The following is a 24,496-nucleotide window of genomic DNA, read 5'->3' as shown; positions in this document are numbered from 1 at the left end:
TTGTGTCCCGTCTGGGTAGGTACCACCGACTCATCAGATATTCTACTGCAAAACAGCAGTACTCAGTATTGTTGTGTTCCGGTTTGAAGGGTTTCTTACAGAGCCATTGTATATGGGCGACGTTGACCACTTACCATCAGGTGGGCCATTTGCTCATCCGCCAACCTATAACATAAAAAAAAAAACATTCTCAAGTCAGTACACCTACCGTGCAATAGGTTGGAATGGAAGATAAATGAGCCGGTCTAATAACACATACTGGTTGAACTAATAACGGGATTCTACGTCGATATCATTATTTGTTCTAAGAGCGCCAAATCCATGTAACTAAGAGAAGTAATAAAAAAAGATTATAAAATCTACGTCGCTTCCAGCTCGTTTAGATTTATTCTTAGTTCTCAATTTTAGGAAGAAATGTTTTTGATACTTTATTTTAATGAGCTCTTGTTTATATTATACTTTCATTAGGAACAAAGGAATTTCAAGTGGCCGGAGCTCGCCTATTATGGTGGACGAGACGGACGTCCTCTCTACATTGTGTTGGACGACAATGTCTACGATGTCACAGAATTTGTGAATTTTGTAAGCGACTTAATATTAAAGCATATTTCCGATACATGAAAAGTTTAATCAATATGTTATAAGCTTCACTTATTGGTAGGTTTGATTATAGGCACCGCGGTTGCGTTGAGGCGCACCTGTAATAAAAAAAAATTAAAACGTATCGCTGCGATTCTTTCGTTGTTTTAGAAATGAACTGCTCGTAATTTATTGGCAAGCGCTTGCCTGTAAATTTCAATTTGCAAATCCGTTACAAATTATAATTATGAAAAATATTTTACTGAATTTTTTTATACTTTGTGTCAATATTAAGAGGATGCTTCGTTTAATAATCAAAGATCCTCTCACCAAAGGTTGTCTGATTTGCTTAAAGCAATAATACCACATCTGTACTCTCCTAACTACATCCTAATTTTAAACTGAACTTCTGTAAAATATTTCATTAAAACTTGTGAGCAATAAAGATTTTCTATTCTATTCTGCACTTTATTTAAATATGATGAAAGAACTTAAACGAAGTTCGCAAGTCAGAGGATCGTATAATTAATATATAAAAGCAATAAACGCACTCGGCGCTCTCACTGAGAAGCGCAAATCTAACTGCTCTCTTTCTATGCAATATAAGGTTTCTTAAATATTTCTTCAATTAATTTAAAAGGGGTGTTACCCCGCGCATATCCGCATGCCATCATATTGAGCATCGCTTCAGTCACACTTTTTTTTTGACATTGACGCTGTTAGAAAAACCACGCCTTGTATCGAAAATGCGCCACCAACCTTAGGAACTAAGATATCATGTCCCCTGTGCCATTTCATAAATTCAAATAATTTGTAAAAATACATTGATAAAGAAGGCATACTATTCAATACAAGATTATACAGATGATAAAAAAGCGTGGAGCGAATACTTGTTGACTTCCAGGCGGGACGTATTGTATACATGTGTAGTAATTTTTAACTAACATGACCCTTTATATGTTTTTATGATGAAAAAGAGTAACTACTGAGTTTCTTGCCGGTTCTTTCTGCATATCATATCTGCATTTTCACATATTATCTGCATTCCGAACCGGTGGTAGCTTCACTTAATATAGTTTGTTAAATGACGATTCAAAAGTGCTTGTAAAAGCCTACTTGAATAAAGTATATTTTGATTTTGAGTCAGTGGTACCTAGATCAAATCAAATCAAGTGTGATGAAAATATTTATAATCTACATATTTGGTGATCATATACCTAATGTATATTATATATATATATATAATATGTATATATCATAAATATATATTATAACAAGTAATTAATTTTTTTGCAGCACGCAGGTGGCGACCATGACTTAAGGAATAACGCGGGCAAAAATGTGACGAGATTTATGCGAGCCGCTAGAATGCGCGAGTACGTATTCATAGACGTCTTGAAGCGTTTTAAAGTTGGAAAAATTGTAAGTAAAATTTAACTAAGGACAAGTCCCACTTCATAGCATCTTTCCACGTGTTTGGGAAAAACTGTGCGAAGGATTCTTATCATTCGATCACTGTTATAATCTGACAATAACATCCTCCAGACCGATTTCGTCCACGGTGTCATCGTCAAAAGAAACTGTCGTAACGAAGTGATTTGCGACTTTGAATCACAATATAAATAATTATAACAAATATCAATGCGTACGTCCTACACGCATCATAATAAGCGTTTTACCGTAACTCCGTTTTATTTCACAAGTGAGGTGCGAAGTGAGTTATCGTGAGATTTCCTCCACAAATGAGCCTCCGCTATCCGTAAAAGATCATAGTGACGTTAATTATTTCGTAAAGTCTCATGTTTCTCCCCGAGAGGCTCTATATTAATAACCGGAACCAAGTACTGAGTGGTCCGCTGTGTTCAAAGAGAATTTCAAGGGAATACTAAATAGTGATAAAACGTCCACACAACAAAAAACTTGTAACCCTTTACAGTGAATCTCTCTGCAGTTGGTCATAAATCATAATATAATAGTTCTTAAAATGTATCTACATTATAATTAATTTAAAAAAATATATATATATTTAACAAAAATGTCTCGCTGTATGTTTGTGTAAAGCCACACTTGTTATTAAGAACTGAACCATCATTAACGTAAAGCCCTCCAGCTGCGCAGTATCTCCTGGGAAGTTGTTTAGTATTTAGAACTAGCTGTTCGTTCGACTTCGTACGTGTAAAATTCATACAAAGTCCCCTCCCATTTCTATTACTAATTCACTATAAAAATAACCATGTGTTCCAGCTGTATGCTTTCTAGGGTCAGTAGTTTTATCTGTGTATATGGTATTCAAGAAAAACGGTTAAGTATTTTATAAGTATGTATAGATAAATTTCATTGTGTATGCCCTTAATTCGCCTGGGGACAAGTAGTCTCAGTTCCGGTATAATTCTTCGCCCATAACCTTAAAGAAATTTCTAACTGATAAAAACATTACATTCTCTTAAAACGCTTTAATCAGCTTTCCTATATTCTTGCCAGTGTAGCGATATAAGCGAGCTGTACTCCGATTACAATTTGATTTATTGTGTTTATTTTATAATTTGTTTCAGAATTTTGAAAACAGTTGATGAATTAGAAGAAACTTGAAGTAAGATTATACATGTAGTAATTACAATTAAAAAAATACCCATTGTTAATCATAACCTGTTTCAATATAGAATTTTAATATTAAAACAAGACTTTCATTTTATATACAACATCCATATATATTCATATGTAATGTATATATTTTAACGTAACTTTCGTTTCGTTTCAAAAATCTTAATTAATAATTTCGAAAAAAATATATCTATCATAATAATATGTATATATGTTTGTAATAAATTGTTATACTGCGGCTGCTCTTATAGCTAGCAGACTACCCATTGTACGGCTTTTTAAATTTTGTACTCTATACAATTAATTTTGTTTTATTAGGCGTGCAATAAAGTAGAATATAATGAATACTACCCATATAAATATATAAAAATAATATCAAAACGTTAACTTATCTCAGTTGTAATATGAATCAGATTATCGGTATTTATAATACGTATTGTATTGCATTTTTGAATGGTTTGCTACGTGACGGAATCGTTATCTCGTCACGTCGATACATTATCAGTGTTAGAGTGGCCGGTGATAGAAGAATACGGACTTGAAGGTGAGGAATATACATTATTATAAGTTTTTTTGTTTAAGTAAAAAAAAATAAGGGTTACATTTTTGTAAAATCTGGCAAAAAAGGTTTCTTTTAATATAGAGACAAATTTTGAGTTTATCTTCCGTAAATTGTTTTATTTTGGTAAGGCGTTCTGATATAAATTTGGAGAGTTTCATTAAAATCTATCAAGCAAATTCTTTTTCCAAACACATTCAAAGTATACGTCAAAAATATATTTTAATCGATAATTTCGATTAATATTAATATAAAATAAAAACCAACAGAAACATTTATTATTGTTTCTTTACAATAGTATTTATTTAATAAACCATAATTCAAACTCATAATAATAAATTAAAAAACTAAATAAAATTCTATTTCCTTTAAAGAAAATCACTTTGATGGCGCGGCGATTCGAAGCAAAAGATTTATACTTTTTATTAATTAAAATGGCATTAAACACGTTGACATTATTGCGTACGAATAATAATCATCTCCCTCGAAGTAAGTGTCGGTATAACTACGAGTTTATAACGGTTACACCTTTAGTCAGATAATGGTTCGTATTGTAATATGTTTTTCTAGGTTGTAGTGGTCCGTGATAGGCTTTGCAAGATCCATTTGGACTCGACCATAGTCCGTAGTGTAGTCCGTCACATCAATATGTTGTATTCCTGTGTTACGGTTTGAAGGTTGAACGACCCAGTCACCACAGAATGCTGGCTGACCGGGGACAAGTGGCTTATTGATGCGACATATGAGCTTCGTCTTCAAATAATAAATTAACAAAAATTAAGATGTAAAGAGACAATATAATGCTATTTTCTGTTACGCTCCTGTAACTACTGTAGCGTCAATAGCGCAATGGTTTACGTGCCGCCTAGCGATGTAAAAAGTCGCAAGATCGTTCCTGACCCCTTGGGCTATTGTCGTCCCGCCTCCAAACACAAGCGATAACTTTAAAAGGAGGGTATATAGGAATAATAGTAATTCCTTGATTAATTATGGGCATTGCTAGTATATTAAAAAAAAAACATTCGAAGCTGAATGCAAACACTGGAGACAGAATTTATACAATTTTTTTTTACTCTTAAAAGTGTATGAAATTATGTTCCAAATATTTGTTATGTATTTTAATTGTTATTAGATGTCAGAAGTCCAGAAATACACGATAGCGGACGTGGCGAGCCGCAACGGACGAGGCGGAGCACCCGTCTGGCTGATATACAAGGACTCCGTATACGACGTCACTTCCTACATCCCTGAGGTAAATTTAATATTACTAATAATATTTATTTGCAAGCTAGTCTCCTGATTTGTTGATCGCGTATTCATGCAAACATTTCACGACCAACGCTTTAAGACTAAACGCTTAACGCTTTTTCACACAATCTTTTAAAAAACGAAATATTTGATCTTTATTAATCTTTTAAAGGTAATTATTCCTGAGCCTTATGAGCTTTCGACACATTCTTCAAGGTGTAGTATTAAGTAAAAATCATTTGTAAATTCATAACTACTGAAGCCCCTCGCCTTGTCCAGTCCAGCTTATGCGACTACGCTGCTCCGAAATAAGTAAAAGTAAAGGAAAAGAAAAAACTTCCAAATTTATAAATGCCGTACACACATTTTTCAGTTACTATCCACGTATTCTAACCACCATACCATCGCGTCTCCACAGTGATAGTTGTACTAGGTTGAGGAAAACATATAACGTTAATAAAAATAATAAAGAGATAATCAAAAGATTAAACAGATAATTAAATGATAGTAACGTAAGTATAACGTAACTGGAAAAATCTAATTATTTATTGATATAGTAAAGCAAGAGCGATAATACGTAAGCCAAGACATTTTTGTGTTCACACACTATCGGATAGCCTTAAAGATAATGTCGTGTCTGTCGGGTCTCGACTCTCGACGCCGATTCAATTATATATTGAATTGAGTATTGTAACATAGAGCTAATCATTATAATCAAAATCACAACATCTAGACCGAAACGAATATCTGGGACTACTTAAAACTATCAACATAGGCAAGAACTAATTTTAGACGTCTATCTAGGCGATGTATTTAGTTTTCGTTTCTTATCTTTAAGTATAGAATTAAAATAAAAACTGATGCTCCCGTTTTTATTTCCACAATTTTACAAGTTATAATAGATTTTTTTCTCTTAATCATTTAAAATAAAAGTTCACAGTCAAACACAAACTGTAACCAACTTCGCAGGAAATGTAATATTGTACAACTATGTACGCAAAAACGTGTTCTTTGAATGCAGATTCACGCCACAGTCAGATGGGCCGGAGAGGCTTAAGAAACATAGTTTTTGTGCTTTTCCGTGGTTTGAGCACGTACTACAATTTCTTAACAGAAAAAAAACTAAATATTTTTTTAAAGTTGGGGACATTTAGACTTATAGCTATAGTTAGGCTACTTTGAATAATATAACTATTTTGGCAAATGAAATTGATCATAACAATTAATATATTTATTTGTGAGTTGGAATTTCTAATGTATGATATAATTAATATTTTTTACCCATTTCATGTTAGGTAGGTATTTTTTATTACTTGTTCATTATTAAAATTGTCGGAAACGTACAGATAAATAACTTCGGTATGTATTATGATATTTATCATTTTGGAATCTAATCAATTATCACTAAAATTACGGACATACTGTCAGAAACATGTGCTAAAAACGTGAGCATAACGAGTTACAAGGGCATGACTCAACATTTTTTTGACACTCAAGTGTAACCTGAACTGAACTCTCTTTTTATATGTTCGAAACGCAGAAGAACATCTATATACACCTTCCTGAAGGTATATTTTAACTCTCGAATTGATTATTGATTAAGCTTAGTAAAACGAAAATAAATTTACAACTCGATCATAAGAAATAAACACGTACAAAGCCATGGCAAAGCTTACAATTAACTTGGGATTCCCAATATATTCCGCGGCACCTTTCGAGAGCTCTGCAACCTGGAAGTTCCTTATCTTTTAGTATTTAGTATAAATTAAATGCATTGCTTGAATTTTTTATATAACATAATGTTATGTCTAATACATAATTTTCTAATACATTTATCGTTTAGTTAACTTTATCTGCAGTGAATGTGGTATGAGCATCTTTCTTTACCGATAAATATTCAAGAATATGTCAGGTTTTAAAGGTATTGTTATTAAATTGTAAAATACTGTTGAAAAAATGATGAGCACTGACTCATAACGAAATATAGTCACTCTGCGCGACGTAGACGGCTTGTATGAAATAATTTTGGAAATTTCAATTTCAAACGGGAGAAAACTGTGTATGAATCTTACTTGTACAAAGATGGAACGGCAGCTAGTAAGGATGATTTATATAAAAGGCTAAAAATGAAAATCTAATCAAATATACTTTGTCGCAGTAAGCTCTTCCGAGCACATTTGACTTTAGCTACAGCAGGTTCTGAATGTAGATTTTACCGAAAACTTTAAACAAAAAAAGTTAAAGTTTTATAAAGATATAGATTGAAATAAGATTACTGATTACGTTTTTTTCTCTCCAGCTTTTTCCGAGGCGGCTTCGGCCTTTAATATTTTTTCCGTCGTTTTCCCCTTTATAGTGATATATTTAAGAAAAACTCATCCATCAGCTTGGTTGAATCAATAGAATTAATTAAATAAGAATGGGAATCATTACTGGCAAAGTTTGATGCACTTACGTGTAAAAGGGCTATTAGCTACACGCCCAATGGCGGTTACTGTGTCTGTTCAGAGTTGGGTAATAGCAGTTAGGGGGTTGGCCCTCATTTTTGGCTATTGTAGTAAGTGGTCACCCAATTTGAGTACCCTAATTAGAAACCCTGATTATGGTAGAGTTTTTTTAATGACAAAGACATCGTAAAAATGCCATGAATATATTTAAAAGAAACGAATATTTTACGATTGAAAAAAATACATATCTTATACATTACTTAATTTAAACAAAAACGACAATAACGAGAAGAAAAAAAAAGATACTTAACAAGCAATGACTCGTGTCCAAACAGGCGTACCATTCAGCTTACAAGTTGGGTTCCAAAACTCAACACTGTTTTTCAATGGTACCTTATGCGTGTTATTTCAATGTGTTTCTTGTCAATACAGACTATTGAGCCACTTAATAGCAAACGGTCCCACACTCATAGACATTTATACTGTTAGAAATAATAATTACATTCCTTAAGCCGTCATTGCTCCGCCGACCATAACCATATATATGTAAAAATGTAAATATCTATTCAGTATCATTCACATCGACCTATAAATGCTTATTAAGTGTTCAAAAATCAACCGCTGTTTTCATTGGGATTATTATGCTCCTGGACTTTTTTTGTATGCGAATGAAACTTTATTTAAATTTAAATTTTATTTACATTGAATGACATACGAGATGTAATTGTAAACGCAACTTAATCTTCCAGCATCCCGGCGGCGACGTGATCTTAGAAGAGGCCGGCAAAGACTGTACGAAAGCGTTCGATGACGTGGACCACAGCTCCGACGCCGTCACAGTATTAAAGAAATATAAAATAGGTGAAATCGTTGAGGTGAGTCGGTTCTTGCTAACGTGTTTTAGTATGTTTAGCCAAGTATAAGAAGGTCAATAAAGAAAATCAATCATTCTAATACAGAGCACAATAATACCGAATAGTTTAAACTTTTTTTCTAATGAAGCGAGCATAATCCTTCTTCTTCAGATCCTAAGACCCCACGTAGGGGCAGAGGACAGGCGCAATTTTTCGCCATTTTTCCTCGTAATTCTGAAAACGAAGAAAATCTACGCGTTAAAAATCTAGGACAATATAAAAAACTTCATCGAATTTCTTGTCAGTATTCTTTATTGATGAGTCATTAATTTAACCCAAATAAAATAAAATAATAATCGTTTCATAATAAAAACCAAAAACAAGTTTATTAGGAGACATTACGTTAACTTACCATTAAATCGAGCCTATCAGCACCACAATAGCTCCATAATGTTAACGAAACCCGTAACGCAAAAACATTACCTATTGCTTATTGTGAAAGCTTAACTAGTAATGATGTAATTTCGATAATCGTGTTAAGTGCTGCGAGCTATTGACTACTTGCCCCATCAGACTCACTGTGTTTTCTTGAAAGCGCGTTTATTAATAAAACGTTTCCAAAACGCATAAACAAGCGCGTTTGTTTTATTAAATTACGATTTACTTGTATCAGGAACTAAGACGGCTAGGTAGAGACGTTTGAAAACATTGACGTAAATAGATTTTGTTGAAAAACCTAAATTAAGTAAAACAATCATTCCACGTGTGAAGGCTCTTTAAGTTGTAACTTCATCGAGAGCTTTCATTTCCCCAAACAAATAAACCGTGCTTGGTTCAGCGTGAGAGCATGATTTGTTATATTTTTACTTATTTTTAAATGTCAATAAATAATTTAAAAAATTGTGAATTCCCAGCTTTTTATCAGGTCATAGATCAAAGCATACATTTTTAAGTGAAATGCAATAATATAATTATTCCTTTAAACAATTAGACAACCGAGTAGTGCGAGACTGAGTCCGGGTTACGGTCTCAATAATCATGCTTATGATAATTGAATGTGATTAACTAATGATTCTACTATTGATTACTAATTATGTAAAGCTGCTGTTTGTTTGTTGGAACTCGCTTATGGAAAGATCTTTCAGTCTGATTTGAAGTATTTTTCCATGAATTAATTACGGTTATAAACATTACATCTCGTTACAACCCATGAAGACGGAAAAGTAAAGTTTGACGCCTGAAACTGCGCGGAGCAACTCGTATTGTATAAATAAAATTTTGAATTAATCAAGTTCCCCTTCCATTTTTATTTAGAAAGAGGAAATAAAATCATATCGCTAATCAACTGTTTGTTGATAATATAATAGTTATGTAATTGATAGTAATATAGCTTAGATTTACATATTGCATGAGATTTGCTAATTGCTCTGCTATTAAGTTATCAACTACAAATATATTGATTAATATATCTTCATTATAGTACAACACTATTTAACTTAACTTTTTTATCCATCTCAATTTTACCTCTAAAATTCCGGTAACAACTTCACCGACATTCAAACGCAATCTTTCGAAATCCACAAACGAATCCACAGATTATTTATGTTAATTCAAGGTCTAATTTGTTTAATTATCTTTCCTCTCCTGCCATTCGACTAGGCTAAACGTTATATGAACCAGAAAATAAACAGATACAAAAATAAATCATAACGAATTGAAATTAATCTGTGTCGAAAACATTTTCAGGAAGAAAAGAAATACGATGCGAATGGCAAAAAGAAGAAGCGCGTGGTAGCGGCCGCGCCTGAGAATAGTGGTAACAGGAGTTGTATGAATAAGATCACCTGTGGGCTGCTGGGCTGACAACCGTCCGCATTAAGTATCATAACAGCAGCAAACTGTAAAATTATCTAGTCCGGCTGCTGAGAAAAAGCACTCTCTGCTGACGTCTGCCAGTTGATCATTGCCAGTGGTATAAAATAAACAGTTTATTAATATTATAATTAATATATAATTAATATTCAGCTAAACAATTCAGCTAAATATAACGACGCTGCAACAGCTAATGTTTTAGTTGTAATTCGTTTTCTTATTTATTTTAAATTAAACGTACGTTGATATATTTATTTAATTTTAATGATATTATTTGTTAGTTGGTAAACAAAATAAATACTATTTTTGTTATAAAAACAGCCACCTCAAAGTTAAATCCATCGAATCTATTTACTAAATAATAAAAATGTGAATTTGTAATTGTAGCAGGAACTTGTATTTTAAGGAAGTAAAAAGATGACCAGATTGTAATTATATTTTTAAAAAACAACTACACAACAAAAATACATTAAAATATACATAAGTTAAGCGAGTAATTTTAAGAAACTATTTGCACTAAAGTCTCGATCAGCAGTGCTATTCTGTGAAAAGTGAAATCACTTCATAACTTATTCGTGAAATGTTGAAAACCAACTTATCATTTGTCGAGTATTTAAATGTGATATTTCACGATTATGTTTATGTTTAGAGTTTGTTTTTACAGAATAACACCGCTGATGTTGAGATAATTAAACGAAAAACGTATTATCTACAGTTATTGATTACTACACATTACGATACCAATATAATATACCTTAATATAGATATAAGCTATCCGAGAGAGTCGGGCCGTACTGACTTATTTAATGAACTAAACACATCATATACAAATATATGTATTGTTATAATTCATAATAATACTTATTATATCTATCGACTTTTATTGATAGAATTATGAGATACATTTAATGGATATATCGTAAAAATTACTGGTTTTGTATTCAGCCTTTAAGTTGTAAATAAAATGCATATGATGCGGGTAAGCATAATTCAAAAGAAATAATGGCTAATGATAATTATGTTGTTTATTGTACCTTTTTTATTTTATTGTAGGTACTCAATTGGCATAATAAGTGTTCAATAAATATGTTATACATATATAAGTTTTATTTTGTACAGGAAATTTAATATATTCAAAATTAAACATGTTTTTTATTTATTTATTTAGTACTTCCAACAAATGTAACAATGTACCTATATAATATACGTGAAAAAGTTGTAATTCTAAGCTTCTAATTATTATGCAATATTACGAATTTAAAAAAAAAATCGCTACAATTATACCTAGAATTACAGTTAAGATTAAAAAAAGAAAAATTTAAAAGAAAAAATAATTTTAAGTACCTTTTTTAAAGTATACTTATTAGTTAAAAATATATATTATTATTAATTTGCATAATTAATAATAATATATTTTCTTAATTGTTTGTAACTATTAAATAGCCTGTATTACAATACCACTTGCCATGTTGTACAATGCTACAATAACAAGACAGACTTGGCACCATCTTTTTACGGCATAGCTCTTTAAAATTATTTTTAAAACTAATAATGACGTCAAGAGATTTGGTTATATAATAAAAATGCTACTGGAACTGATATAAATACTGCGCATCGGGGATATTAATAATGTTTGCACAGTAACTTGAAATTGAAATATTTGTTTTCATTATTTATTATCCGATCATCAACAATTAATCTACAAAACGTAATACTGTTTTGTACAATGAGAGGCCCTAATCGATCCAATTATTTGTTTCGCTCCGAGGTCGAAATTCGTCCATAATCATTAGACAAAATTTAAGGAAACAGCAGGAATATGTAAAACTGAATTTGCATGATTTGATTTTTTTTTTTTTTGTAGGAATCAACAGCAATGTTTCTTATCTTTGCCTATCTACAAATAATGATAGCTCAACATACAGAAATAAACGCTTTATTATTAAGCATAGCATAAATTGTATGGTTTTCTTCATCGGAATCACTTAAAACTATTTTAAATACAATTCTAAGTGAATTTTAATGGATTCGTGACCATGAATACCAATGAAAAAAAAGTTTATATTCCCTTATTGTAGGTGCCACATAATTTGTATAAAATCAAATATTTTATTGAATAATATCTAACTTTAAGAGTTTATTACTACGATGAATTTATGTTTATGAACCATTTAGACAAATAAATGAAGAGTTATTAAAAAAATAAAACTGCATACTTAAAACTTATAATCGTAGCGATATAAAACTGTCAATATGGATTATGAAAATCTTTTATTGTACATCTCTTTAAAAATCTTAAAAGTAAATAAAAATATCCTTAATAATAATTTTTAAAATCCTATCGAATGGTTTGTTTAGTGCCATCTAGTGCACGCTATCTGAACTAATAGACCTCGAAAATTTCTCTAAACTTTTATAATTAAGTTTAATCATTTAACGCTAGATGGAGCTGTTATTTTAATAAAAAAAGCGTTATACCAATCTTTTATTTAAGTAAATTGGTTAAATAATAAAATAAAAATTTAAAGGAATTTTCTATTAGAAAGGAACAGAATTCAGTTTCAAATTCGAAATGAGACCTGTTCTTATATGTCTATAACTTACAAGACAACACTAAATGAATTGACACACGACTAAAAAATATAACTGTCGCTGTAATATTCATTAATTAGTTCCTAAAGTTTTAAAGTTGTTAACACATCTAATTATAATATTACGTCAGTCATATACAATATTCCAAGGTTTTGCAACATTACAGAAGAGCTTAGCTTTAAATTTTTGATGACATATTTAATTATAACGCATTATCTAAAGCGATTATTATGCAATTAAATAAAATACACATTTATCCAAATCGTTTATTCAAGCAAATGAACATATGAACAAACTATAACATTAAATTTATCTACTTATTTTATTTACACTTCATACCTCGCTTACCTTATATTACTCTAGTACATACAACTATCTTATCCTACATGTGAAATGCAGAATAAAGTTTCATTAAGTTTTAAAACCACCATATTCACCTGACAAACTTGGCTTGGAATGAAAATGAATTCTGCATTTATTTATGTCAAGTATAATTAATTAGAAGAATAAATTGATATTAAACTGCTTGTTGAAAATCACCTACACTCCTCACACCTCAGGCACTGCAAAATTATAACTTATAAACTTTATAATATAATTATAGGCATCCCAAACGACTATGGCGACATCAAAACTAGTGAGAATAATTTCTAGCCGGTAAAACTATAATAATCAGTTGCTAACAACAACCTCTTCAAGGTTTTAACTATACAGAGAATTAGAGTAATTTTAATGTTATAGTTTATTTCCATACATCCTTAATAACTCGCCGATTCTCGTGCTAACTTTGTAGTTCGCCATAGTCTTCTACATGTCATCTTCGAATAATCGCCTAAGGCATCAACTAGGCACGTATTAAGATCAGTGGCGCGATAGAAAAATAGCCTCGAGACTGCGGGTCTCAGTGATTACGATCATTAACAGATACACCACAGATCCAATACTGACAATAAGACACCACATAAACAACAACAATGGCTTGTCATAAAAAACTTAAATAGTGCATGATATATAATATATTGTGATTTAATTAAATCTAACACTTCACTAATGGCTTACATGGAATGGTACACTTGGTGAACCATTCCATGTGAGATTGCTCAGCCATTACACCAAGTATTGTAGAATATATTACTTTTATATTCAATACACAGTTCACCACCTGTCCTGACCTCAGCTTCATGCAACTGACAACGAAACTGACATGAAAGTGAGGGAACAGAGAACTTAAACTGATCTGATGCGAGGAAGACTGTAGATTGCAAATAAACCGTTTAGCAAACGAGTGAAACCAACTTTCTCGGCACTTTTCACAGTTCAAGTCCATCATGGCAGTATTTGGTCATGATTGTGGGTAATGAATTATATTATATTCTCCTTATTTATATCATTACATACAAAAATATTCTAATTTAGAAATAAATCTATAAACACAATAGAATAATAAACCTCAAATTGAATATCTTTTAAAATTTAATTATTTTAAGATTTAAAAAGTGATACTCTAAATTTCTTTGCCGCGTTCTATGCCCAGTGGCAAATATTGCTCAGCAGGCACTTTCGCATAATTTTGTAAGAAACTAGGTCACATGTAAAAAAAATACTCATTTGTGAGCGAGTATGAAACAAACAGTTCAGCTATATTGTAACAAGACAGTACAGTATAGTACAGTAGCAGATCATTGCGAGTTAAGGATTCCTACTGCAAACAGACAACTTTCATAATAATATTACAAGAGTAAATAAAATATTCTTTTAGTAAAAACTCTAAGAGGAAAACTCTACACAGACCCATTAACATACAAAACTCATATGATTTAAAATATTCTATTCATCATATATTATATAGTTCGTTCGACTCACTATAGTGTTCCTCATGTAAATGTACAACCTTTTGATACCTGGCAGATATAATCACATTCACCGTAAGGCTCGATCACGCACGCGACGCACTCTCGGGCTGACACTCAACTCGACTGTTCAGTGCGGGGCGCGGCGCGGACCTCACTGGGGCTGTCCGCCTTGTGTAGCCTGACTCGCCGACTTGGTGATCACGATCGCTTGCTTGCCGCCTACGCCCGTCTTGCCCAGCTGCAGCATGTTAGATGGCAGCGTTATGATCTTATTGCCGCCGACGGTGTTAGCGGATACTAGCTTTACGATGGTAGCACCGGGAGCTAGACCCTGAGCCTGGGCCGCGCTGGTTGGCGCTGTCGGCCTATTTTGCACCATGGTCATCTTAGGGACCGTTGCCACTGTCATACCTGTAGGTGTCTTCACAAGAGTCACGTATTGAGGCGTTGAACTTGCCTGGCCACCACCAGGAGTCTTCTTAATGATAAATGGTATGCCTGCATTTCCTCCTGCTTGTCGGAGAACCGTGGCTCCGGTGGCTCCGGTTCCACCTGCTGTCGTCGCAGTCGTAACCTGGTCACTCGACTTGGCGGTCACGATTTTGTATAAGGGTGTCTTGACTTGTTGTCCTGTAAGCGCACCGCTAGCAATCTGTATCGCGCCACCGGTGCTTCCTATAACAGGTAAGTTACCCGCACCAAGCTTAACTGGAACTCCTGCTGCCACCTTTGTCTGTACTCCTGCCTGTATCGGAACGCCACCAGCAGTCTTTACTAGCACATTGCTTGTCGCAATTTTAACATTGCCAGCGCCAAGTTTCAATGGAACATTTGTTCCTACTTTTTGCACGCTATTTGTTGTGATCTTTCCTTGGATATTCGCTGCACCAATCTTGAGCGGTACTGCATTCCCGGCTAGTTTAACAGGCACATTTCCACTGCTTAATTTGACTGGCACTCCGGCACTCGAGCCTGTCTTGACTTGCACATACCGAGGCGTGCCTCCCGCTCCCGTAGCTGTACCGAGAACGATCTGAGCGTTAGACTGGGGAGTAGAAACTCGGACGCTACTCGGAGTGCCTACGCCACTTACGATTCTTGTCACCCCTTGTGGCGTGACGGCAGCCACTTTTATCTGTTGGGATGAGCCTGCGGCTGGAGACTTGACGACTGTTTTGCCTTGGTATGTTTGTTTTAAAGTTGGCGTATTTGGTGATATTTTAACTGCAGCCTGGGCAGACATTTTAATAGATCCTGATACAACCTTTTGCGGTGTTGAGACGATGGGAGTAGCGATCGGCGATGCAACTGCAGCGACAGGCCGCACCGGTAAATCTGTAGGAGTAGGAGGCAGGCCAGCGCTCACAGGGGATGTTAGTCCAAAGGCTTTGGCTGCATCTGGTTGTCCAGAGACAGGCGATGCTGGTGGTGGTGCTGCCACCGGCTCTGCAGCAGTGGGGAATCTAGCGGGGGTAACTTTGCCACATTTCTGAACTTGTAGTAGGTAAGTTGTGACAGTGTTCATCGCAGGCCAACACAGTTCAAGTGAAGTAGTGCCAGCTCTTACAAGTGCAACACGCCCAGCTTGTGGAGGCACACCAACCTCCAGATACCAGAGATCTTTGCAACAAATTTGATTGTTCCATGTTTTTCTGTAACCATCCCTTCCCGACCAAATGTAAAGTCTCGTTTGAATTGCAACTGCACTATGTCCTGCCCGAGCCCTGGGAACACATTCTTCAAATTTATCAAGTGCTATATTATCCCAAGTCATGGTTTCCAGATTTAGAGAGGCTAGTGTGTTAGTACACTTCCATTCCTTTTCATGTGTGGCAAGTTTGGATTCATCTGGTACAAGCGGAACCCAGCCTCCGTATACATACATATGGTGTCCAATAACTGTTGCTGTGTGTAGAGAACGTGGAGAGGGAGGTGGACCACCTAAATCTGGTCGCGACCAAGACATGCTGTCCACATCGAGCACCCATAGATCTCCGAGACGTGAACCGCTCATGCCTCCATAGATTATTAGGGATGATTTTCCAGTGTTTCTGTCTGTATATGCGACGCCACTATGGGATTCGCGTGGAGGAGGCGATTGCCCATATGTGAGGGGTATATCCCATACTGTCATAGATGAATTGGGATACAATTCTAGAGTGTACAAGTCGTTGAGATATCTCGGTATATTGTTCTTAGGGTCATCACTTTCATTAGCCAATCCACCAAAGAGATAGACCTTACTATTGAGAAGCGTAAAGCTATGTCCAAGTCGAGGACATGGTGGTATGCCGTGCTTAGGTGGTAAGGGCTTCAGACGTTTCCATTCCCACCGAGAAGCTTGCAGTTCATACAAATCGTTAGAATACTTGCCGTACTCCACCATGCCGCCAAAAACTAGTAGACGTGTGCCGTCGACCACGAATCCATAGGCGGCACATCCTGGAGGCACCTCCCCTTTCGTAACAGGAACAAACCATTGATTTGTTGTAGTATTGAAGACATGAAGCTCGTGAACTATCCCTTCATTTCCGCCGCCGAAAACTATCATCAAATCTTTTATAGCCACTGCACGATGGCCATGGCGAGGTCGTGGTTGAGGGCCGCTTGGATTGTAAACTTTTTGCCACTTAAGTACAGCGTTTTCCTTCATTTTTACTATACATTTGTTACTAAAAGCTTTTCACCGTATGTATCGCTCGGGATGCGTATCTATAGCATAGACAATGAGAAACGTCGTAAATAAGCTTTGAAGAAAATATTCAGGTTAGTTGCAGCTGCGTAACTCTATCTTAGTCGACTTTCTCTTTCGCACTTATGTAACTTGCCTATGAGTATAAAAAAATCACCATATGCAGCTTACAGTGTATAACAAAAATGGCGTTAGCAACAGCAATGGCAACTTAACAAAAGGAGAAAGAACGGCGTCGGACGTCAAGAGTTGTCTATGTGTGTTATACAGTATAAAAATAATAAGATAAGCAAAAATAGCTCTAAAATTAAATATAAATTTTATTTAGTACATTATAAAAGTCCTGTCTTTATAAAAACTACAGCTTAAATGTGCATGGTTAAATCAATTTTATAAAATCTATGCCATGAATATGAAATGTAAGACAAATATTTACGAAAAACCAAAATTAAAAATGTCTTGACCCAAGGAACTGATAGAATAAAATTAAAATAAATGAAACTCAATCATTTGCTTTTTTTTAAAAGACGTATTAATAATTTTTAAAAAATATACATCTTTATGGTACTGCCAATTTTAATTTTATATCTATAGCCAATGGTTCTAACTTTCGCTTTCTAAATGTTGGCCAAACTGATATAAAAGCGCGGCCACGGATGTTAAATACTTCTAAAAACTGTATTTACAACAAACTATTTTAAGAATAATCATTAGTTGAGAGATTTTCTAGTTCTATAATGAAATTTATTGAAATAGTAAATTTTTAACTGAGTTTTAGTTAATTATATTTACCTGTTAACCTCTACGTCATTGTTTATTTATATTTCTACAGACTGAAAATTGAAGTTGAATACTTACTACTTGCTTTTGTCATATGAGCCTATTAAATTATATTAGACAGAATCTATTAAAACCAATTAGAAAACACTTTTATTTTAAATACAGCTACTATATGACAGTATTTTTTTTTATATAATCAATATATTTTTATCAATACAAAATTTAATACTATTGAATACCTTGGTAAAAATGTGAAATCGTTTTATTCGGAGTGTGTCAAAAATATATGTATTATTATTTTATTTTAGTGTAAAATATGAGATTCTTCACTCTTTGCCACAGTGATCAAACTTTAAGCTGTGTACTGTGTACTAACTCTATTTAATAAAATAATTATTTATTTAATGTCCAACTGGTACATTGCCAATTTTTGATTTGTCAAGGGTCTAAAAGCCATTTTACGAATTAAATTACCTATAGTTGTAAAGATAAATTATGTTTATCCATTTAAAACATGATATTCGTATTTTAATGACGATTTTACATTTTTGCCAATGCCTGAGGCTTAATCATTAGTCAGCGCACAGTTAGTCACCAAAAACACAATGTTTGAGGCATTCAAGAAGATTTTTTAAATATATTTTATAAATACTGTTACCAAATGAAATTGTCTCGAAAAATGTTTAATTCGGTGTTAGTTATTATAGTGAAAATTATATTATATAAACTCATGCCACTGAAATCGGATCGGAGGACCTTCTTCCAGTCAGCTTGTATATCGACGGTCTTTGGGACCTTGACTAGGGAGAGAGAGAGAGAGAGAGAGAGAGAGAGAGAGAGTGTCTGTCAGTGTTCTTTCGTCGACTTACTACATAAATACTATTTTAGTTTATGATTATGAAAAATAATTACCGAATAAAAATCCACGTCACAAGTATGCCCTACCTGTACCTCTCAAATGACACCAACAAAGGTTTATAATACATATATTTTTCTTATTTCTCATTTTCCCATCCCTTGCTACCTGGCAGCTAGAGCGACCCTGGCGTTAACCACGACTGAAGTATTTTTTTTTAAATTTGAATTAAAAAATAATGCACAAAGCTGGTAGACGTCATATTGCTCGAGTAAAAATGAATAAATGCGAAAGTGCAAAACAGTTGGTTAATGAATAATTGAATATTCATTAATATTTTAATGTGATTCGTGGAATTCGTTAATTTAATATCAAAGTTTAAAATATACATTATCAAAGTAGGCTCTTGTGAGTACTTCAAATATTTTATTATAATCTGTGCGTTCGTTCATTTTCTTACATTATCTGTTCTGCGACTAATTCTCCGTCAAATTATTAATTACAATTATTTTTATTTTCTATTGAATATATTATTTTGAAATAATAAAATTACTTATAGCCAGTATAAAATATATTATTAGCTTATTCTTAATCCGTGAAAATTTGTTTATTATCGTGATCATTGGTTTATACAGTAATTATGTGGAACAATCAGCACACAAGTAGGTACCAAAATAATAATAAATGTACTTGGTATTAATAATAAATATTCGAAAATCATGAATATTTAATGACAGCACAATTATGTTAAAAATCTGTTTAAAGGTGTTACCGTATTTAAGACAATGCCACGAAAGCATTTACATGCAATAAAAATACATATTGTGTATACATTACTATTAAAGAGTGTGTAGTCATACAGTTTTTATTGTCAATTCCACCTAGAGATATTCAACTAATTAAAAAAATATGTTTTAGATGCTGTTAAACAGTGTGTAATACGATTGCACTAGTGACATATAAGTATCAAGATCACAATAATTTATTGAGATATTCAATGTATTTGTAGTAGTTATTATAATGGTTCATTAAATTTTGATGAACAGAAGTGTATTTTTATTAATTATTTAAAAATTAAAATTTACTTTTAAATTAACAATAACAATTATGTCAAATTCAATACTTTATCAACATTAAAGAATTATGCTTTTTTATTGATTGTAAAAAAAGTCTAGCACCAGTTCAGAAAGAAGCCTTACTTACATTCTGTTTTCTTATTATTATATTTCAACAATACAGGAGTCTATATGTTTTTTTATTACAATTTATATTGAAAAATTAGTATTCAAATATTTACATTTTTTAATAGATTAATATGCCTCGAGTTTAATATAATGCAATAAACTCACTTTTACAATATTTAGCTATTTTGTTGAATAATTTATGCTATAAGTATTAGTCATTTGAGTTATCTATGTAAAGATACAGGAGAGCTTCAAGTGAACTTATATTAGTTAGTATGGATGGTAATTAATAAAACAGATGGACTAAACTTTTATAAAAACAAGTATTATAATTTGCCAGTAACAGTTTTTACTTTCTCTAACATGGTATGGCTTTATGCAAGCCGGTCTGGGTAGGTACCACTTGTGGTAGAGATGACATTATTACATACACAAGTAGAGAGATCTAGTAATTGGCATAATTACATGTATAATTTACATCACATGACACTCTGGCTGTTTAGTTTTTACTGACCACAAATTAAATGAATTGTCTCTACTGTTATGCATTTGTTTATTAGTGCATTAGGGGTGTCAACAATGGGATCGAATTTTAGAGTGATTCACATGATGAGCATGTCTTTTTATTAAATTTGTATTATAAAAATCAATAAAATACATAAATTTTATAAACCTAATATATAGTTGGCATATTCCTTCTTTCATATTGTCTGTGAATCTACTGTCGGCCGTTGCACGTTTCAGTATATATGTATTATCTATGGTTGCATGAGTTGTTTGCAACTGCTTTATGAGGGTATAGGGTGTCATATACATTAAAATAATAATAAAAAACAATCTTAAAGATAAATTTGCATCTTTTTGACATATTTTTATTTATTTTCCTATGATATTTTATAATTTATAATAAATATTTGCGAACTACTTTGTACAATCATTTCTATTTCCTTGTGAAATGATTTTAAATAATAAGCCATTGAACAAACATAATAAAAATGCTCACGGGCCTATGGAGTACTTATTGGTAGGGGTTCCTTCTCTGTGTGAGTAAACTAAGCTTATGAGTGCTACACTGCTGGTTCCACTCTTTCCCTTGGGAGGAGTAGACTTAGATCTCACTACAGCACGTTACTAGATACGGGTCGGTGGATAAGCATGTAGCAGATTATCATCCACTCGCAGATTTCATCGCGATAAACTCCTTTCGACAGTAGTCCGATGTTTTCTCAATAAAACGCCGCTTGGGATCCTATATCCGCCTAGCTAGCTACTGCTTACTACAAAAAACTTGGATTTAAATTTTTATTCCTTTCCAGTAATTACAGGTAATTTAATAAGAATAAATGATTCAAAATAAAATAGGTACGTATACGTACGTACGTAATAAGGATATTATTATAAAATGGTTTTGTTAGCCATATTTTTAAATTATTTTTGGTTAGTATTAACAAATTTAACGTTTCAATCTAATAATAAAAAAAAAACATTGAAATGTATTTATATACAACACAAAGTTATGTGTCCCGCATAACAGTTTATTTAGTCCTTGAAACTTGAAAATCCGACGGTACCCAACGTCATCACTTGCGACCGTGGCAGTATTTTAGTATATATTAGTGTTGCATATCGATAGACTATCGATAGACTATCGATAGTATTGTCACGTGTCAATACTATCGATAGTATCGATACTATCGATAGCTTCCCATGAGCAATACTATTGATACTATCGATAGTTTTGCAAAAACCATTACTTTTAACCTAAACTGTCGATAGTATCGATAGTTTTGTGCTATCGATAGCCAGTAATTTCCGATAGTATTACTTTTTCAAGATAAGTAATTTTGTAGGCCAAGTATAGTGTTTATTTAAATAAATGAAATGAAATCTACCACAATATTTGTTTTTAGAATTAAGACATTTTGTGCGGAATAAGGAATAATGAAAAATTTAAGTGTGAAAAATGTTGTCAATATTTTTTGTGTTTGATTTATGAATAAACATTATAAATACTCATAACATTAAAAAAACTTTTAGGACGGTGGCGTTACAATGAAACTTTTTTGTAGTAATCTTGAGTGTAGCGATTAGAATACATTACAAATACATTACTTACATTAAAAAACTAATACTATAAAAAAATCGCTGGCTATCGATAGTCTAAAACTATCGATACTATCGATAGTAGCAATAGTATCGCTACTACCAATAGTATTGCTTACAGAGAGCTAGCGATACTATCGATAGTATCGATAGTATCGCCACTATCGATAGTATTGCTCACGGACAGCTATCGATACTATCGAAACTATCGATAGTCAAACTATCGATAGTTCTGCAACGCTGGTATATATACATCTTCATCTAGTTATATACTATTGCACAGGGTCTATGTTGCCAATTAAAAACTTTACAATGCCCAGGAGTGGAGTTTAAACTAATTTATGAAGTAATGAGAATTGAGACCTCGTTGGAAAGGACCTCGTTACGTAGCGCAACTATTCTCGGCTCAAATGTTGAGTAACAAAATAGTTTTGATTTGCTTACCTACCTACTGATTTCCTAAATTTCATTATTTATTAAGGTATAATGATGCATGTTTTAGATTCACTGAGTATGTATGTATTTAGTTTTAATTTAATTTTAGAATTTGCATTTACTAGTACCAAAGGTATAGGATTAGAAATGACTGAATATCTATATAATTTCAAAAACGTTGATATATTTAAACGAAATACATTTATAAAATGACAGGCACATACACATATTTTGTATGTTTATCTCATATTTATGTGTATTGTGGTTATTACTTAACAAAAGTCGTATATTGTCAAAAAACAAAAAAATAAATGGTGCTTGGTAGGGCTTAAACTCGTAATAATTGGCTAAGGTTTTAATATTACATAGTTAGGGCATATATATATTATAATTTGAATAAAAATTGACGTACATAACAAATGTACATACACCACTCTAAATAAACTTGTCTAAAGTGACACTAATCAGATTTTCTATCTGTGCTCATGATTACTATGTATTTCCATAACAGCGTCTAGGCATTCCAGATCCAGAATCCCGATACTATCTACTAAGTACTCACACCATTAGTGACTTCAATCACTTTATAAAGTAGATGGCAGATGCTCTGACTACAATAATGATGTACTCTAACGACAAATATTTTTTCTATTTTGCATTCTTCGTAGTGATTTTTTTTTGTTTCCCTGGAGTGTATCTGATATGAATATTATTGTTAATAATAATAATTTAAGCGTATCTATAAAATCTGTTTATAAAATATAAGCTTTTATACAAAAGTAACAATGTATTATATTTTTATTAAATTATTATTTTCATTTTATTTATATTAGTTTCTTCTATTAACGGTATTTATATTATTTTACATATTTTTTAAATTAAAATATTTTGTTAAATGTGACATCTATATTGGCCCAAAAGAGATTTTTAGTAACGCGACATGTTCATTTTGCTACTGCTTGTCTCCGTAGTTACGTGGTGAGATCATAGATGTCGCTTGTATTCAGATTAAGTCGCTTTTTATGTTGATACAATTAAAATTATAATAAAGTATAAATTTATATTTGAAATACATATAACATATAATTTATAATAAACAAAAAGTTAAAAAGCAATTAGTTAAAATAAAGTGACGGCCTGTAAATGAGAAGGTTTTGATCATTCATGTGGTGATAATCTGACATATGCAAGTTTCCTTACTTATATTACACTAGCGACCCGACTCGGCTTCGCACGGCTGCAATGGTTATCACCATTAACTTACCACTAAATATACTACAGCTGTACCGCAGTACCGCAGCGTTCTCCTGTAATGTACTGCCTCGTTGGCTGATGAGCTGTATTGTAATAATCTACAAGATTCGATCTTGAGCATTCGGCTGCAGCCCAGTCCGCTTTTATAATCTCGGACAAATTGTTCTACTCCAGATTGTGCTCTGTAATGCTCAATCCTTCTCTCACATATATAATGCTCGAATGTATACTAATACCTAAGTAGTAATATGAATTTATTAATTTTCTTGTTTCTATGTAGAAAATGTTTCCATATAACAAATGTCAAAAACACTTAAATGTACGCAAACGAAATATTAAAAAAAAAAAAAATCATGCTTTAGCATATAGAGATGAGAATATCTTTCTAGAATTTCGCAAGTCTTTTTTATTTATCTCTCGCGTCTGAATAAAGTAATCTTTATTAATTAAATTACTTCGTTGTAATGTAAGAAAGCACTCTATTTAATTAAAAGGTACTTTTTAATGATTTTATTTTAAGGGATTCACTGAGGAATTAATTAATGTAAATTTTCGAAATATTATATTGTTTTATTAAATATTTAATG

At 32.6% G+C, this 24,496-nt stretch overlaps 2 protein-coding genes across 2 annotated transcripts; one reads left to right on the top strand and one right to left on the bottom strand.

Moving 5' to 3' along the window:
• The first annotated feature begins 3,626 nt into the window (after positions 1 to 3,626).
• Positions 3,627 to 10,179, top strand: LOC113401528 (cytochrome b5-like). Its single transcript, XM_026641462.2, has 4 exons — positions 3,627 to 3,724; positions 4,872 to 4,991; positions 8,184 to 8,309; positions 10,035 to 10,179. The coding sequence occupies exons 2-4, from the start codon at positions 4,872 to 4,874 to the stop codon at positions 10,149 to 10,151; spliced, it is 363 nt and encodes a 120-aa protein (XP_026497247.2). The 5' UTR covers positions 3,627 to 3,724; the 3' UTR covers positions 10,152 to 10,179.
• A 2,825-nt stretch (positions 10,180 to 13,004) lies between these two features.
• Positions 13,005 to 17,482, bottom strand: LOC113401537 (host cell factor 1-like). Its single transcript, XM_026641476.2, has one exon. The coding sequence runs from the start codon at positions 17,256 to 17,258 to the stop codon at positions 14,757 to 14,759; it is 2,502 nt and encodes an 833-aa protein (XP_026497261.1). The 5' UTR covers positions 17,259 to 17,482; the 3' UTR covers positions 13,005 to 14,756.
• Positions 17,483 to 24,496: the final 7,014 nt, after the last annotated feature.

Source organism: Vanessa tameamea, chromosome 22 (genome assembly GCF_037043105.1).
Source record: "Vanessa tameamea isolate UH-Manoa-2023 chromosome 22, ilVanTame1 primary haplotype, whole genome shotgun sequence".
NCBI classification, from domain to species: domain Eukaryota; kingdom Metazoa; phylum Arthropoda; class Insecta; order Lepidoptera; family Nymphalidae; genus Vanessa; species Vanessa tameamea.
Note: the sequence above shows the minus strand (reverse complement) of the source record. Positions and strands in the feature narration are given on the sequence as shown.